The sequence below is a fragment of the Protopterus annectens genome, chromosome 3.part1 (genome assembly GCF_019279795.1).
Source record: "Protopterus annectens isolate FY-2018-M chromosome 3.part1, PAN1.0, whole genome shotgun sequence".
NCBI lineage: Eukaryota > Metazoa > Chordata > Ceratodontiformes > Protopteridae > Protopterus > Protopterus annectens.
The window spans coordinates 207,454,141-207,471,488 of record NC_056732.1 but is presented as its reverse complement, the minus strand read 5'-3'; the positions used below and the strand labels follow the sequence as shown (position 1 = coordinate 207,471,488).

Here is a 17,348-nt window from a genome sequence, read left to right as displayed (position 1 = left end):
TAAACTAAGATCTTACTACTCAAGTAGCAACTACAGGGAATTACAGCGACTGCGTAATGCAGATAAGTTTTGATTAGCTTAGTAGAGCACTTTTGAGGAAATGGACATTGGAAGGGTGTGTAACCAAGTTGAATAATTTTACTGTTTTATTCTATTGCTGCTGTTGAGGCTTGAAAATGCAGCTTGTTCTGCAGATTATTTAGCATTGAGATCATAGTTTATGGATCACTGTGCAGAGATAGTGAAGTGGTGCTGATTTTCATAGTTAATCACCAATTACCATTTTTACAACTTCTGTAATCTTTTTGAAAAGTTTCATATTTTTATTGTGTGTGTACCACTGTTTTACTGTTTCTTTACAAGAAGAGTTTTGTTATATTTGTAAGTGAACTTGGCGTTTAACCTGATGTTTGTGAGAATAATATTCAATTCTTGCTTTTATACACACAGCATGATTCGGTATACTGACTTTGATATTGACCAGTTCCGGTGTCCTATTTTTCTCGGATGTGTTATCTGTGTGACTGGATTGTCTAGCCTAGAGAGGAAGGAGGTCCAACGTCTCTCAGTGCAACATGGGGGACATTATACAGGCCAGCTCAAGATGAATGAATGTACACATCTGATTGTACAAGAGCCAAAAGGTAAGGCAGTGGCTTAGTGAAGGACCGTGTAATTCTGGATGTTCTTCGTGTGTCACTGTTGCAGTCATCACATTTGGGTTATCCCTGCCAGGGTAGCCCTCGTCTGGCTCGAATACCAGAGGCTTAGTATTTCTGCGTCGGTTGCTGTCGCTTCACGACTGACATCAGATCGTCAGTAGTATAAAGTAAGGCAGCCGACGTCATTACATCAGTCTTTCATGCCGTGGAGCCCGAAGCAGAAGCAGTTTGCACGAGTGCCGGTTGGCCGCTACCAGAGTTTCATCTACCGAATTGAAGTTGAAGTCTTCTAAAGATAAGTACCCCGTTGGGGATCTATTTTTCCTGCACTAACCGATGTCAGAAAGAGTTAATAATTGTCTCGCCTGTGGAAAGCAAATACCACACCGAGATTTTCATTATTACTGCGTCACTTGTTTAGACCCAGACCATAATGTCCCCCATTGTTGCTTCTGTGCTTTGTTCAATGCCAGAACTATCCGTCTTCGCGCTCTTATTGTAGCTAGATATTTTCACTTACAGTCCTCAAATTCTGATATGGCTTTGGTAAGCCATTTGACAGCAGATCTTCTGAAAAAAACTTAGAGACAGACCTCGCAGGTCCAAACCTAATGACGATGCTTCCGTTAAGCTAGTCGTCAGTTCTCCGGTCGTCAGTGAGGCGCTTTTGAAGCCCCTGATGCTTGCTTCTGTGGATTCACAGGCTGCTAATGAGATGCTTTCGGAGTCCGGTATGCCCCAAAACTCTTCTTCAGCTAAAGATCCCACGGTCGTCTCTACCTTGGATGGGTCCGGAGCTGCTGAGCAGGCACCTGCTTCTGAGAAAGTCCTTCGCACTACTGATTCTCGACACAAACTAACGTCTTTCATGACTGCTGTTCTTTTGAGAACGACCACGTTTCTTAGGCCCAGGGTACGAACCACACCCAGGAAACCGACAACCCAATCTCAGGCACCTGCTTCCTTGCCTCAGTCTCAAATTCTAAAAATGGCAGAAGAACTAATCATGCCGATCAGGAGAAGCCAAGCTACTCCCTCCAAAGGGAAAAGAGATCTGTACCCTGTAGTTTTGTCTGAACAAGAGTCAGATGACTCTGATGCATCTGAATACGAAGACTTGCAACCCCTCTCTACTTATGAGGATTCTGATGCAGAGGATTCCATCCCTTCAGCCTCTCCCCAGAGGATTTTTCCTTTGGGGAAACCCTTCATACCTTAAGGAAGCATTTTCAGTGGGAGAGTCACGACTACCCTCAGTCTAAAAAGAGACTCTGGGAATTCTTAGATCTTCCACGGCACAGACCCTTGGGCATCCCCCCAGTCCTGGATGTTGTGGAGGATGTATTGCTGGAATCCAGCTTGATTCATGACACCCTCCTTCCTGCACCCAGAAAACCAGACCGGTACTATAGAGTCCCTGGCTCTCACAAATTTCTTTTTAAAAATCCTACTGCTGACCCTGAGATAATTTCTGAAGGGCCTAAAGGCATTAAAGTAACCTCTGCTAAGAATCCCACCCCCCTCAGATAGGGATTCCCGAACACTAGACAGATGGGGTAAAAGTATACACCTCAGCTACTGTTGCTATCAGGGCACTAAATTGTCAGTTCCATATGCTAAACTTTCAGCAACATACCCTGGAACTCATCAAACAAAAAATGTCTTCCTTTCCTGCTTGTGGAGAATCTAAAGAGAAGAGTTAATGGATTCTGCAAGTCAAGTAACTAAACACACCTTGCACTGTGGTTTTGACACCCTAGAAGCATCTTGCTGGGCAGCAGTCACTGGATCTGTCATTAGAAGGCATGCATGGCTAAAGGAACAGCCCTTGCCAGACCATGTCAAATCTAAATTGTTGGCTGCCCCCTTGCACAAAGACCACTTATTTGGCACTAAGGCAGAAGAGGTCTTAAAAAAGATGGAAGAAAAAGCAAAATCTATGCAGATGGTTAAGGATTTCTTACAGGTCCAGCCACCCAGGTTCAGCAGGCATTGTTGCACCAAGCACTGGTCCTTTCTTGCTCCCACTAAGCCAGCCCAGCCCAGGCCCTGGGGAACCAGAACCCCCTCAGACAGCAACCACAGGGAATGCAGAGATCTAAGCAGTGGACTACCTCCACTTCAAAATCAAGGAGTTCTAAACCACCCCCTTATGGTAAGAGCTCACAATGACACCCCCCACCTTCACTTACCCCTAGCAGGAAAATTCTCCTTTCATGCAAGCAGCTGGGCCACCATTACCAACAACCACTACTGGGTTCTCATCACAGTGTCTCAGCTATACCAATTTTCCTTTCACACCCTTCTAAACCCGAAAAGGGTTCCCAGATCTACCTCCAAACTAGTGGGCAAAGGCTCAAAATCAAATCCTTTCCCTGCTTGCTATGACAGCAGTAGAACACGTTCCTGCAGAACCGATAGTCCAAGGTTTCTACTCCAGACTTTTTCTGGTGCCCAGAAAAGAGGGCACCTGGCACCCCATCCTCGAGCTATCCATTCTAAACACCTTCCTCGTGATTCCAAAATTCAGAATGCTCACCCTCCAGCAGCTGCTACCCATGCTCTCTGTGGATGCTTAGCTAGCCATTCTAGATGTAAAAGAGGCCTACCTCTACATTCCTGTCAGGGAATCATGCAGGAAATATCTCAGTTTCAGGGCAGGATCTCGACACTTTTTCTCTACAATTCCCTTTGACTTATCTACTGCTCCCAGAGTTTTCACACAATGTCTGGCTTCGGCCATTGCCTTTGGCAGACAAAGGAATATCCAAATTTACCCATACTTAGATGACTGCCTAATTCAGGCAGACAGCCAGGAAAAGCTGCTCAAGCACCTGGTTTTTGTAAAAGACCCTACTAACCTCCCTAGGGTACACAATCAAGGAACTGAAATCCAAACAGGTACCCACCCAAAAGGATTATCTTCCTGGGAGCATCCTGGACATAGTATCCCAGTTGGCATTCCTTAAACCAGAAAAACAAATTTTCCTGACAGCCTACTTCTCTCAACTGGCCACCAGACCCCAGTTATCTGCAAGGAAGATCCTGCAAGCTCAGAAGTTCATGGTATCTTGCATACTACTCATTCCATATGCCAGACTGCATATGAGGAAACTTCAGTGGTACCTAAAAAGCCTTTTCTGTCAACACTCTCAAGACCTGGAGACTCTTATACCTATAATTCCTTACCACAGAAAAGATTTTCTTTGGTGGGCAACATCATGCTCCCACAACAAGGTACTACCTTTCTCACCACCCCCCGCTGCCCAGACCCTCACCACAGACGCATCAGACTATGCCTGGGGTGCACTCCTGGATGGCAGGTGCATATAGGGCCAATGGAGCCTGCAGCAAATCTCTGTGCACATCAACCATAAAGAGATGATGGCTGTCCAGCACACCTTGATAGTTTTCAAGCCCCTTCTCTCCCCAGGGGCTCTCCTGATCAAAACGGACAACACCACTGTGATGTGGTATATCAACAAGCAGGGAGGGACTCACTCCTACCCTCTATCCAACCTCTGCCATGCAAATGCACCTGTTAGCACAATTCCTACCAGGTTCTCTCAACTCTCTGGCAGACTAATTAAGCAGAAATCTTCGGGACCCACATGAATGGCAGCTCAACAGAAGGACCTTCACCCTAATAACTCAGAAGTGGGGCACCCCAAAGGTCAACCTCTTTGCCTCCCCAACCAACCATCAGCTCAGCAAATTCTGCACCAGGGAGCATCACTGCATGACTTGGAAAGTGGATGCCCTGTCCTTCCCCTTGGTCAGTCTATCAGTCTATGCCTTTCCTCCACTACCTTTCATCCCCAGGGTACTGCTCAAAATAAAGGAGGAAAAACCAAGGACAATTCTTAGTTTCCAGACTGGCCTTGCCAGCACTGATACCCCTTGCTGCACAGCCTGTCCCCACTGCCACCATGGCATCTTCCTCCGATTCTAAACCTCCTTGTCCAGAGGGAAGAGGAATTCATGTATCCCCAATTGCAGACACTGAATTTGGCAGCTTGCCTTATTCCCTAATCTTCGATCAATCTGCCAAACTCAGTAAACAGGTTCTAGATGTTATACGTAAGGCCAGATGCCCTAGCACTAAAAGGTCTTTCGCTGACAAATGGAAAAGTTTCTGCACCTGGATCCAGGGTAAGGGAGCCAATATAGCACAGCCCTCCCTCCTCCTCATCCTGGATTACTTAGCTGACCTACTACACAGTGGCCTCTCTTTCTCCTCTATAAAAACTCATGCTTTTGCTATCTCTGCTCATTTCCCCACTGAGCAGCCCCATTTTCTCACACCCTTTTATCAATCAGTTCCTAAGAGGGGCTAGCAACTTGAGGCCACCCAGAAGAGCACCAACCCCAGCTTGGTACGTTAACTTTGTGTCGGAAAAGCTCACCCTGCCCCTTTTCGAACCAGCTTCTTCTGCAGCACTGAAATTTTTCTCCTGGAAGACAGCTTTCCTTCTGGCCATCACTTCAGCCAGAAGAGTCTCCGAGCTGCAAGTGCTTATGGCTGTGGAACCCTTCATCATCTTCCGTGCTGACAGGGTATCCTTCAGAACTTAACCCATCCTTCATGCCCAAGGTGGTGTACAGTGTGGCTCTCAATCAAATCCATTCATTTGCCCACCTTTTTTCCTAATCCCCAGAACAAGGGGGAAAGGATCCTGCACTTTCTAGATGTGCACAGACAGCTCAGATTCTATCTAGACAGGACTAAATCCTTCAGAAAGTCTGATCAATTGCTGGTTAGCTTTGCTACAGAGGCAGAAGGCAAAGCCATCTCCAAACAAACCATTTCCAAATTGATAGCACACTGCATCCATTTCTGCTATAAACAACATGGAAAGCCTCCCCCTAAGGAGGTCAGGACTCTCTCCACCAGAGCAGCCCCTAGCTCTGCAGCTTTCCTCAGAGGAGTCCCCACCAGGAACATCCTCAGAGCTGCCCTTGGACATCTGTTCACACATTTACCAAACATTACCACCTGCCTCTTGTCTCCAAATCCAGGGTAGGGTTTGCCTCTGCAGTCTTGCAGGGCATCCTAGCCAGCCCTTAGATGTTCTTCATGTTTCACTGTTGCAGTCATTACATTTGGGGTAATCTGCAAGCAGGTTGCCCTTAGTCGGCCTGTTTAACAAAGTCTTGGGTCCTGCGTCACATGCTTTCCCTTCTTCCATGACGTCAGGGGTATAAAACTTGCAGCCAATGCCATTACATCAGTCTTTCTTGCTGTGTGGTGCCCGAAGCAGAAGCAGTTCGCAAGTGCCGGTCCGGCCGACTCCTGAAATTTCTGTTTTCGAGTTTCAGAACTGAGGTCTTCAACTAAAAAGCTAAGGCATCAGTAAGGAGCAAGAAAAAGTTTCCCCAATGGGGTACTTAGATTTTAGGTGAAGACCTCGGTTCTGAAACTCGAAAACAAAAATTTCAGGAGTCTGCCAACTGGCACTTGCCGCACAGTGCCCGAAGCAGAAGCAGCTCGCAAGAAAAACTGATGTAATGGCATCTGCTGCATGTTTTATACCCCTGACGACCTGACGTCATGGAAGAAGGGACAGCATCCGATGCAAGACCCAAGACTTTGTTAATCAGGCCGACTAAGGACAACCTGCCAGCAGATTACCCCAAATGTAATGACTGCAACAGTGAATGCACTCTAACATCTACATTTATGGTAAGCGTACACAACTGTACTTTTCCTTGACTGCCTCCAACCATTTCCTCAGCTTTGAGAGTCAACCCAAATATGATGACTGCAAAAGTGAAAGAAGACGAACATAGTACAGTTGTGTACACTTACCATAAATGTAGATGTTAGAGAGTGTATTCACTGTTGCAATCCTAGTTTCCCTCCCTCCATCCCCCTTTCCTTACAAGGTACATATTGGTATTTACTTTCTACTGGTAAGGTTCTTCCAGCAGAACCTGGCTTATGATTGGGGGCTCCTGACAGGTTAGGGCAAGAATAACTGGTTTAATGGTGTTGGCTGCCTTACTTTATACTACTAACGACCTGACGTCAGTCCTGAAGTGACAGTGACTGACGCAGGAATACTAAGCGTCTGGTATTCGGGCCGGCCAAGGGCTTACCCTGGCAGAGATAACCTAGATGTGATGACTGCAACAGTGAATACACTCGAACATCTACATTTATGGTAAGTGTACACAAATGTACTTTATAGTTTCTCTAGGCTATATAATAGGCTGTTTTGCTTCAACTCAAACTGTTTTTCAAAAATGTGGTCTTTGTTTGAATTTTAAATTTGTAATTATCAACCATCATCATCTGGAGTATTATCTAACCCTGCTTGTAAAGGTTCTTATCTTGGCAGATCTTGGTGGTGATCCCATGCAGCCAGCGATTGAATGGGCCTGTGTTTGACAGGGGAAACTTGATGATCTAAGAGCAGAGGAGAGAAAAAGATGCAGGGATACCATCTTTATATTCCTAATTGTTGCATAGCAGATGTTCTTTGTGTTTCACTGTTGCAGTCATAACTGTAGGGTGTTCCTGCCGGCAGGCAGCCCGAGGTCGGCCAGAATCCCAAAGTCTGGGTCCGGCGTCGGCTGTACAAGCTAGTACCCTGACGTCAGCACGCTCTGGTACATAGCTCTCAGCCGACGCCATCTTCTCCAGTCTTTCTTGCCGTGCGGTGGAATGCAGCTCGCAAGTCGTTGGTTGGCGATTTTCGAACAGCGTATTTTGTTGTTGTCGGTCCGAAGTTCTTACTTCTCTTCTCAAAGCTAAGTACCCGTTAGAATCTTTTTCTTGTTCCTCCGATGTCAGAAAAAGTTAATAATTGTATAATGTGTGGGAAACAAATACCTCATAAAGATTTCCACTCTTACTGTCTACCTTGCTTAGGCCCTGACCACGACATTTCTTGTTGTCGGTTCTGTGCCAGGTTCAACTCTCATACTATCAAGTGCAGGTACGATTGGGCTCTAAATTATTTTGGCAGACGCTTCAATTATAGAATGTCGTCGGACACTTCAGGAATTCAAAAGAAGTGCAAAGACAAAGACAGGCCTCCGAGGTCCAAACAGGACTCGTTGCCGCTGGAGCCAGCGTCCGGTTCGGCTATCGTCAGTGAGGCGCTTTTGCAGCCCCTGTCGTCCGCCACTTCTGAACCGATGGCCGATACGGACTCCCATGGGGAGCCATCAAGGCCTACTATTTTAACTGCTGCAGGACCTTCGGACGTCGCTCCCTCAGATGGGTCTGGAACCGCTATGCAGGTACCGGCTTCTGAGGGGGTTTTCAGGCCTACTCACATCACTATTTCAAAGGCAAAGACAAAGACTCCTGTAAAGTGTAAAGTCTAAAGTTCCTGCTCAAGCTGCTTCTGAATCTACTCCCAGGACACAGAAGCAATTATTAAAGATGGCTGAAGATTTGCTTACAATGATTAGGGGTTCTCACCCCCCTCCTGAGAAAAGGCCTCGACAGGATGTTCCTCTGGATTCCTCTGACCAGGCTTCTGTATCTTCTGTTTCTTCCTCAGATCAGGACTATTCTTTTCCTCCTTATGAGGATTCTGATGCTGAGGACTCCTTACCCTCGGCCTCTCCGCCTGAAGATTTCTCTTTTGGGGAAACCTTGCATGAGATGAGGGAACATTTTCATTGGGAAGGTCAGGAGTATTCTGCTTCCAAGAAGAGGCTTAGAGAATTTCTTCTTCTTCCTCAGCATAGGCCTTTAGCTATCCCTCCTGTTTTGGACATTGTAGATGATGCTTTTTCTGAGGCTAATTTGAATCCTGATTCCATGCCTCCTGCTCCTTCTAAGCCTGATAGATTTTATAGGGTTCCTGACTCTCATTTATTTTTATTTAAGAACCCTTCTGAGGATCCTGAAACTATTTCTCAGGGCTCTAAGGCTGCTAAGGTTGCTTCTTCTAAAAATCCTATTCCCTCTGAGAAGGATTCTCATGCTTTAGACAGGTGGGGAAAAAAGGTATATACTTCTGCTAACCCTGTCTGTAAGGGCTTTAAATTGCCAGTTTCATATGTTTAAGTATCAGCAATTTCTTTTGTCTGTTTTAAAACAAAAGCTTTCTTCCCTTCCTGCATGTGCAGAGGATAAGGAACTTCAGGATGTTTTGCATGCTACTGAACAAGTGAACAAACATAGTTTACATTGTGGTTTTGATGCTTTGGATGCTTCTTGCAGGGCTGCAGCCTCTGGTACTGTTATCAGGAGACATGCCTGGCTCCGTGAACAAAGTTTACCTGAACAGGTTAAGGCTAAGTTGTTAGATGCCCCTGTTCAACATGATGTTCTTTTTGGATCTAAGGCTGAGGAAGTTATTAAAAAGATGGAAGAAAAGGCAAAATCTATGCAGACTGTAAAAGATTTCTTGCAAGTTCAGCCTCCTAGATTTTCCAGGAATTGGCCCTCTAAAAATTGGTCCTTTCCCACGTCTGACAGGCCTCAATGGGGAAGATATAGACGCTCCAGAGGTCGTGGCCAAGGTCAGGCCTCTTACAGATCTAGACAATGGACTGCTTCTTCACCTAGAAGGGGAGAAGACAGATCCCAATCTCAAAGAAAGCAAACTCAATGACTCTCTAGGTTGGGCTACAGGACCCCTTCACCTGGATGCCCCTCTCGGAGGAAAACTGTCTCTTTTTTACAGAAATTGGACTCATATTACCCAGGACAGATGGGTATTGGACGTAATTTTAAAAGGTTACAAATTCCACTTTCATACTTTACCAAGGACTTACGGTTGGCCAGATCTGCCAAAACAGCAATGGTCAGAGGCCTTAAATCAAGTGGATGCTCTTCTGGCCATGAGAGCCATAGAGCCTGTTCCTCTCTCAGAGATGGGAAAAGGTTTTTATTCAAGACTGTTTCTGGTTCCAAGAAAACAAAACTCATGGAGACCTATTCTGGACCTTTCTGTGTTAAACACCTTTTTGGAAATTCCAAAATTCAAGATGCTTACTCTGCAGCAACTTATTCCAATGCTATCTCAGGATGCCTGGATGGTGACATTGGACTTAAAGGAAGCCTACTTGCACATTCCCATCAGGCAGGAATGCAGGAAATTCCTCAGGTTCAAGGCAGGTTCAAGGCACTTTCAATTCTCTGTACTGCCCTTTGGTTTATCTACTGCGCCCAGAGTCTTTACCAAGTGCCTGGCACCAGTAGTGACTTATTACAGACTTCAGGGGATCCAGATTTACCCCTATTTGGACGACTGCCTTATTCAGGCAGACAGCAAAGATCTTCTACTTCAACATCTGGACTTTGTTCAACGTCTTCTCCTCCTACTGGGATTCTCAGTGAACACAAAAAAGTCACATTTGATCCCTTCTCATCAAATGGTATTCTTGGGAGCCCTCTTAAATACAACCTTACAAAGGGCCTTCCTCACTCCAGGAAAAACAAACACAGCTGGCTTCTATTTTCAACACCTTGGCAACTCTATCTCAGCTCACTGCAAGGAAATTCCTGCAGACTCTGGGCTACATGGCTTCCTGCATTCTGTTGATTCCAAATGCAAGGCTTCATATGAGAAAGCTTCAATGGTATCTGAAAAGTGTATGGTCACAGCATTACCACGATCTGGATATTCTGATTCCTCTGATCCCCTGTCTCCAGAAGGAGTTCCTCTGGTGGTCCAGGGCATGTGCTTTAAACGAAGGAAAGCCTTTTCGCCTACCTCAACCTACTCAAATCCTGACCACGGATGCCTCGGATTATGCTTGGGGAGCACACCTTCTAGACAATTGCCAGCAGGGAACCTGGACAAAGGACCATCTTCACTGGCACATCAATCTGAAGGAAATGTTGGCAGTTCAAAATGCTCTTCTAGCCTTCAAGAACCTTTGGAAAACCAGGCCCTCTGCTAATTCGCACAGACAACACCACGGTCATGTGGTACATCAACAAGCATGGGGGGGTTCTCATTCGTACCCTCTTTGCAGACTAGCTATGGCTTTATGGGACACAGCTCTAAATCTGAATCTACATCTCCAGGCTCAATTCATTCCAGGAGAACAGAATCTCTTAGCAGACAGCCTGAGCAGAAACATTTCAGATCCTCACGAATGGATGCTAGACACCAACTTATTCAACAGGATTACTGCAGTTTGGGGGTGTCCCCAGATAGATATGTTTGCATCCCATCTCAATCATCAGCTGCCTCACTTTTGCACCAGGTCCTTCCACAAAACAGCTTGGAAAGTGGATGCCCTGTCCTTCAGCTGGAGAAACCTTTCGGGATATGCCTTCCCTCCTCTTCCTCTACTACCTCAGGTATTACTGAAGATAAAACAGGACAAGCCCAAGTTCCTCATCCTGATTGCCCCAAATTGGCCTCGACAGTTGTGGTATCCCACTTTAAAGCACCTGTTCTTGGAGCCTCCTTGGATTCTCCCTCTGAACCCTTCTCTTCTGTCCCAGCATCAGGGTCGGTTACTACATCCCAACCTCAAGACCCTTTGCCTGGCAGCTTGGCTCTAAAAAAGGAATTTGATTTCTTCTAGCCTTCCCAAACAAGTTTTGGATGTTCTTCTAGAAGCTAGACGGCCTAGCACTAGGAAATCTTATGCTTCTAAATGGAAGAGGTTTTGTATTTGGATGCAGGACCGAGGCTCCGACCCTCTGGTGCCTGATCTCTCTTCTATTTTGCTTTACCTTTCGGATCTTTTGTCTAAAGGACTTTCTTTTTCTTCCATTAAGATTCATGCTTCTGCTATTTCTGCTCATTTCAATTCTGATCCTCCTGATGTCCTTCAAGGATGCATCTGCAGTCCTAACAAATGGGTTGTCCTGCCTCAGGCAGCCCTTCGGTCGGCCGGATTCCAAAGTCTGGGTCTGGCCTCGGCTGATGTCGCACTTCACCCGACGTCACTGCTGCTGTCAATTGGGTATAAAGGCATCAGCCGACGCCATTTTCCTCAGTCTTTCTTGCCGCGCGGTGCCCGAAGCAAAGCTGTTCGCAAGTGCCAGTCGGTCAGATCCAGAGATTTCTACTACCGAAGACTTCTAAAAAGCTAAGTACCCCGTTGGGGACTCTTTCTTGCCTCAGCCGATGTCAGAAAAAGTAAATAATTGTTTAACTTGTGGGAAACAAATACCTCATAAGGATTTCCACTCTTACTGTCTTCCTTGCTTAGGCCCAGACCACGACGTAGCAGCTTGTCTAGCCTGTGCTTCCTTCAACCGACGAACACTTAGACGTCGGTCGGAGTTTGCGGAGGAGTTTTTTGGTCCCGCTTTTGCTTACAAAATGCCGTCGGAGACTCCGACTTCACAATTAGCTAAAAAGCGTAAGGAAAAGGACCGAAACCACGGTTAAGCCAACCGCGAGTGTCTCTGTTTCGGCTGAAACCGAGCCCTCGGTTCTTCCTTCGGCCGAAAGCATTCCTCCTGCAGCCGAGGCCTCGCATAGCATGGCTGAATCTGCTACTGAAATTTCTCCTGCTGTAGCAGGCACCCAGGATTTATCAGATACTATTCCTTTAGACATATCTGCTCCTGCACGTGGAGCTGCTAGACCCCCTGCATCCATGTCTATCAAGGCTTTCTGTAGGGCTAAAGCAGCTAAATCTTCTAAGGCCTTGCCTTCTAAAACCCCCTCACACAGGCCTAGCTCTAGTTCCCAAATGCTTAGCCTGGCAGAGGATCTCATTTCTTTGATCAGGGGATCCCAACCTCACCCTGACAGGGCCTCTCATCCCCCTCCAGAGAAGAGGCCTAGAGCAGAGCCCCCTGAACCAGTTTCTACAGATTATTCTTCTGATGATTCAGACAACTCAAATCCTCCAGAAGGCCCTTATTCTCCCTATGAGGATTCTGACGCAGAAGACTCCATCCCTTCTGCCTCTCCTCCTGAGGAATTTTCTTTTGGGGAAACCTTGCATGCTATGAGGGAACAATTTCAATGGCAGGGCCAGGATTTTTCAGATTCTAGGAAACGGCTCAGGACCTTTTTGCATTTGCCACAGCATAGGCCTTTAGCCATTCCTGCAGTACTAACAGTTGTGGATGATGCATTCAATGATGTTTGTACTGCCCCTGAATCTCTTCCTCTGGCCCCTGCTAAGCCCGACAGATACTACAGGGTCCCGGACACACATTATCACCTGTATAAGGCTCCTATTGCAGATCCAGAAACTATTTCTCAAGGCCCCAAAGCTGTAGCAACTGCCAAAAACCCCCTCCCCTCTGAAAGAGAATCTAGAGCATTAGAGAGATGGGGTAAAAAAGTTTATACTTCTGCTACTCTTCGGCTAGGGCTTTAAACTGTCAATTCCACATGATTCAGTATCAGGAATTTTTGTTAGATCAGTTAAATAAAAAAACTATCCTCTCCTGAACCTATAGACCGTAAGTCCCTTCAGGATTTGGTACATAACACTCAGCAGGTCAGTAATCATTCCTTGAAATGCGGCTATGATGCACTGGAGGCTTCCTTTAGATCAGCTATGACTGGTACAGTGATCAGAAGGCATGCATGGCTAAAAGAGCAATCCTTACCAGACCATGTAAAGTCAAAGCTCCTAGATGCTCCCATGGAGAAACTCAGTTTGTTTGGCTCCCCTGCACAGCAAGTGTTAAAGAAGGTGGAGGAAAAAGCAAAATCTGTCCAAACAGTCAAGGACTTCTTACAGGTCCAGCCTCCTAGGTTTAGTAGAAATTGGCCTTTGAAGAATTGGTCCTTTCCAGACACCAGAGCACAGAGGCGCAGAAATAGGCGCTCAAGAGGCAGAGGTCAATCCAGAGGTGCCTACAGGGGACGTCAGTGGCAGCCTAACAACCAGAGAAGTACTCCCGCAGATCCAGCTACTACCACTTCCACAGGACAGTCACAGTGACTTGGCTCTGATACCGCCTACCAGGGAACAACTGGAAGCACCCTTAGGCGGAAAGCTAGCCTTATTTTCAGTAAACTGGCATTACATTACAGGAGACAAATGGATTTTACAGACAATAGACAAAGGTTACAGGTTTCACTTCCATACTATACCAAGGAAGAGAGGAATGCCAAACCTACCACCAAACCAAAAGACAAACGCTCTAAGACAAATCAACCACTTACTAAAGATGAGAGCTATAGAAAAGGTACCGGCTATGGAACAAGGACAAGGATTTTATTCCAGACTTTTCCTGGTGCCAAGAAAAGAAAATCAATGGAGGCCTATTCTCGACCTGTCCGCTCTCAACACATATCTCATTGTTCCAAAATTCAAAATGCTGACCCTACAGCACCTTCTTCCCATGCTGGGCAAGGAGGCTTGGCTGGTGACTCTAGATCTCAAGGAGGCATACCTGCACGTCCCTATTCGACCAGATTGCAGAAGATACCTCAGATTTCTTGCAGGATCAGAGCATTATCAATTCTCAGCATTGCCCTTTGGCTTATCTACTGCGCCCAGAGTATTCACGAAATGCCTGGCATCAGTAATTGCTCATTGCAGGCTTCAGGGAATTCAAATTTATCCATACCTGGACGGCTGCCTGCTACAAGCGGACAACAAGATCAAATTAACAAAAGATTTGGAAAAGGTTATTCACCTACTGCAGGCCTTGGGATACACAGTCAACATAAAAAAGTCAAGGCTGGTACCATCCCAAAGGATTACATTCTTGGGTGCAGAACTGGACACATCAAATCAAATGGCATTTCTCACAGCAGAAAAGCAAAAACTACCACCACTCTACTTCGAGGCATTAACAACTCAGAACCAGCTTACAGCAGGAAAATCCTGCAAGCCCTGGGTTACATGGCATCCTGCATATTATTGATCCCACATGCCAGACTGCATATGAGGAAGTTGCAATGGTACCTAAGGAATTTATGGTCTCAGCACAAGCACATCCTAGAAACCCAAATTCCAATAATTCCATGCTTGAAACAAGAATTCCTGTGGTGGGCTCAGGCCTGTCAGTTGAACAAAGGACTGCCTTTCCACAGCCCTCACCCAAGCCAGACTATCACCACGGACGCCTCAGACCTCGGTTGGGGGGCACACATGGCGGACAAGTGCATACAAGGCCTATGGACACAAGACCAGCTGAACCTACACATAAATCAAAAAGAGATGCAGGCAGTGAAACAGGCAATTCAGACATTCAGACCATTTCTTCAACAGGGTCATTTGCTGATAAGGACGGACAACACCACAGTTATGTGGTATATCAACAAGCAGGGAGGCACACATTCATATCCTCTATGCCGGATGGCAATGGACCTGTGGAATGTGGCCCTGAACCTCAACATTCAGCTCCAGGCCTTATTTGTGCCATGAAAAGAAAATATATTAGCAAACACATTAAGCAGAACTACCACAGATGCCCACGAATGGATGCTGCATCCGGACATCTTCAAAACCATTACAGAGAAATGGGGGCTACCAGAAATAGACCTGTTCGCATCCCCACACAACCACCAATTGAGAAAATTCTGCACAAGGACATACCACCCACTTGCTTGGAAGGTGGACTCCCTATCCTTCAGTTGGGAAAACCTAACAGCATATGCATTCCCACCTCTACCTTTGATGCACAAAGTGCTACTGAAGATCAAAGAAGAGCACCCAAGGATCATACTGATAGCTCCAGACTGGCCGAGGCAGCATTGGTACCCGCTTCTGAGAAGTATGTCTCGGACCCACGCATGGCCTCTACCTCTAGTTCCTCTGCTGCTAACACAGAACAACTTCAAGATCCTGCATCCAAACTTGAAAACACTGCAGCTAGCTGCTTGGAAACTTACATGAAACAAAATAGCCCAGAACTATCTCAGAGGGTTAAAGGAGGCTCGCAGACCCTCCACAAGGAAGACTTATTCAGCAAAATGGAAAAGATACCTCATTTGGAGTGCAGCAAAAGGAGAAAATGTATCATTGGCAAACATAGCTAACATCCTGGAATATTTAGCAGAACTTTTCCACAATGGCCTGTCTTACTCCTCCATCAAGATTCATGCATCAGCAATTTCAGCAGAATACAACATGGATCCTCCAGTCTTCTCTCATCCTCTACTCAGGCAGTTTCTGAGAGGAATTAAAAATGTAAAGCCTCCAAGGAAGCCACCTCTGCCTACATGGGACCTGAACTTTGTGCTGGAAAAGTTAACACTTCCCCTTTTGAACCAGCAGCAACAGCAGAATTACAGTTCTTATCTTGGAAAACTGCTTTCCTGCTTGCAATCACTTCAGCAAGAAGGGTTTCTGAATTACAGGCATTAATGGCAGTACAGCCCTTCCTTATCTTCCATCAGGATAGAGTGTCCTTGAGAACTAACCCTACTTTTATGCCAAAGGTGGTCTCCAGGGTATCATTGAACCAAGCTATCCACCTACCAACATTCTTCCCCAACCCACAGAACAGGGGGGAAAGACTACTGCACACCTTGGATGTACACAGGCAATTGCGCTACTACCTGGACAGAACCAAGAGCAATAGAAAACTGACCAGCTTCTGGTAGCATATGCAGCAGGAATGGAAGGAAAAGCAATTTCAAAACAGACAATCTCAAAATGGATAGGAAATTGCATTAGATTTTGTTACTCCTTTCATGGGAAGACAACTCCAGAAAACATCAGACCTCACTCCACAAGGGCTACAGCCACTACTACAGCTTTCTTATGAGGATTGGCTACCAAAGACATTTTAGAGGCTGCTACTTGGAGCTCCGTGCATACATTTGCCAAGCATTATAATCTGCCTTTATACTCCAGATCCCGAGCAGGTTTTGCCACTGCTGTTTTGCAAGGGATCTTAACTACACCATAATCTTCTTAGTGCCTCCTCCCCCAGTTTGGCTATGGTATTCTACCCATTTGTTAGGACTGCAGATGCATCCTTGAAGGACATAGTACAGTTTTGTACCTACCATAAATGTAGATGTCAGAGAGGAATGCATCTGCAGTCAGGATTACCCACCCTCCTTCCCCTCTGTGGTACTCCTAGGGTATTTGCCCATCTTGTAGCTAGCTGGGGAATCTATTATGGTGTATTTGTTTGTATATATGTGCATACATGTTTATTTTTTGTTTGCTCTCTGCTATTTGGAATCATTTGCATTTATCCAAATTTAGCCTTCCTAGAGGGCACCTGGCATCTGGGGCAAGAAACACTGAGGAAAATGGTGTCGGCTGATGCCTTTATACCCAATTGACAGCAGCAGTGACGTCGGGTGAAGTGCGACATCAGCTGAGACCAGACCCAGACTTTGGAATCCCGGCCGACCAAAGGGCTGCCTGAGGCAGGACAACCCATTTGTTAGGACTGCAGATGCAGTCCTCTCGGACATCTACATTTATGGTAGGTACAAAACTGTACTTTTTTTCTCATCCTTTGGTGAGACAATTCTTGAGAGGGGCCAAGAATTTAAGGCCTCCCAGGACCCCTCCTGTTTCTGCTTGGGATCTTAATTATGTTTTAGAACAACTTACTTTGCCTCCTTTTGAGCCTGCTGCATCTTCAGATATTAAGTTTTTATCTTGGAAGACCGTTCTTTTGTTGGCATTGACTTCGGCCAGAAGGGTCTCAGAGTTGCAAGCTCTCATGGCTGTGGAACCATACCTTATTTTCCACCAGGACAGAGTATCCTTGAGGACTAATCCTACTTTCATGCCTAAGGTGATTTCAAAAGTGGCTTTAAATCAGACAATTCACCTTCCTACTTTCTTTCCTAATCCTCAAAATAAAGGGGA

General features: G+C 46.0%; 1 protein-coding gene across 1 annotated transcript in view; it reads left to right on the top strand.

Annotated features, from left to right (window-relative positions):
* The first annotated feature begins 451 nt into the window (after window positions 1–451).
* Window positions 452–17,348, top strand: part of TOPBP1 (DNA topoisomerase II binding protein 1) — a 1,495,804-nt gene continuing 1,478,907 nt past the window's right edge. Inside the window, exon 1 of the mRNA XM_044066718.1 lies at window positions 452–644. Coding sequence (XP_043922653.1) covers window positions 452–644 — 193 coding nt within the window. The remainder of the gene's footprint in view (window positions 645–17,348) is intronic.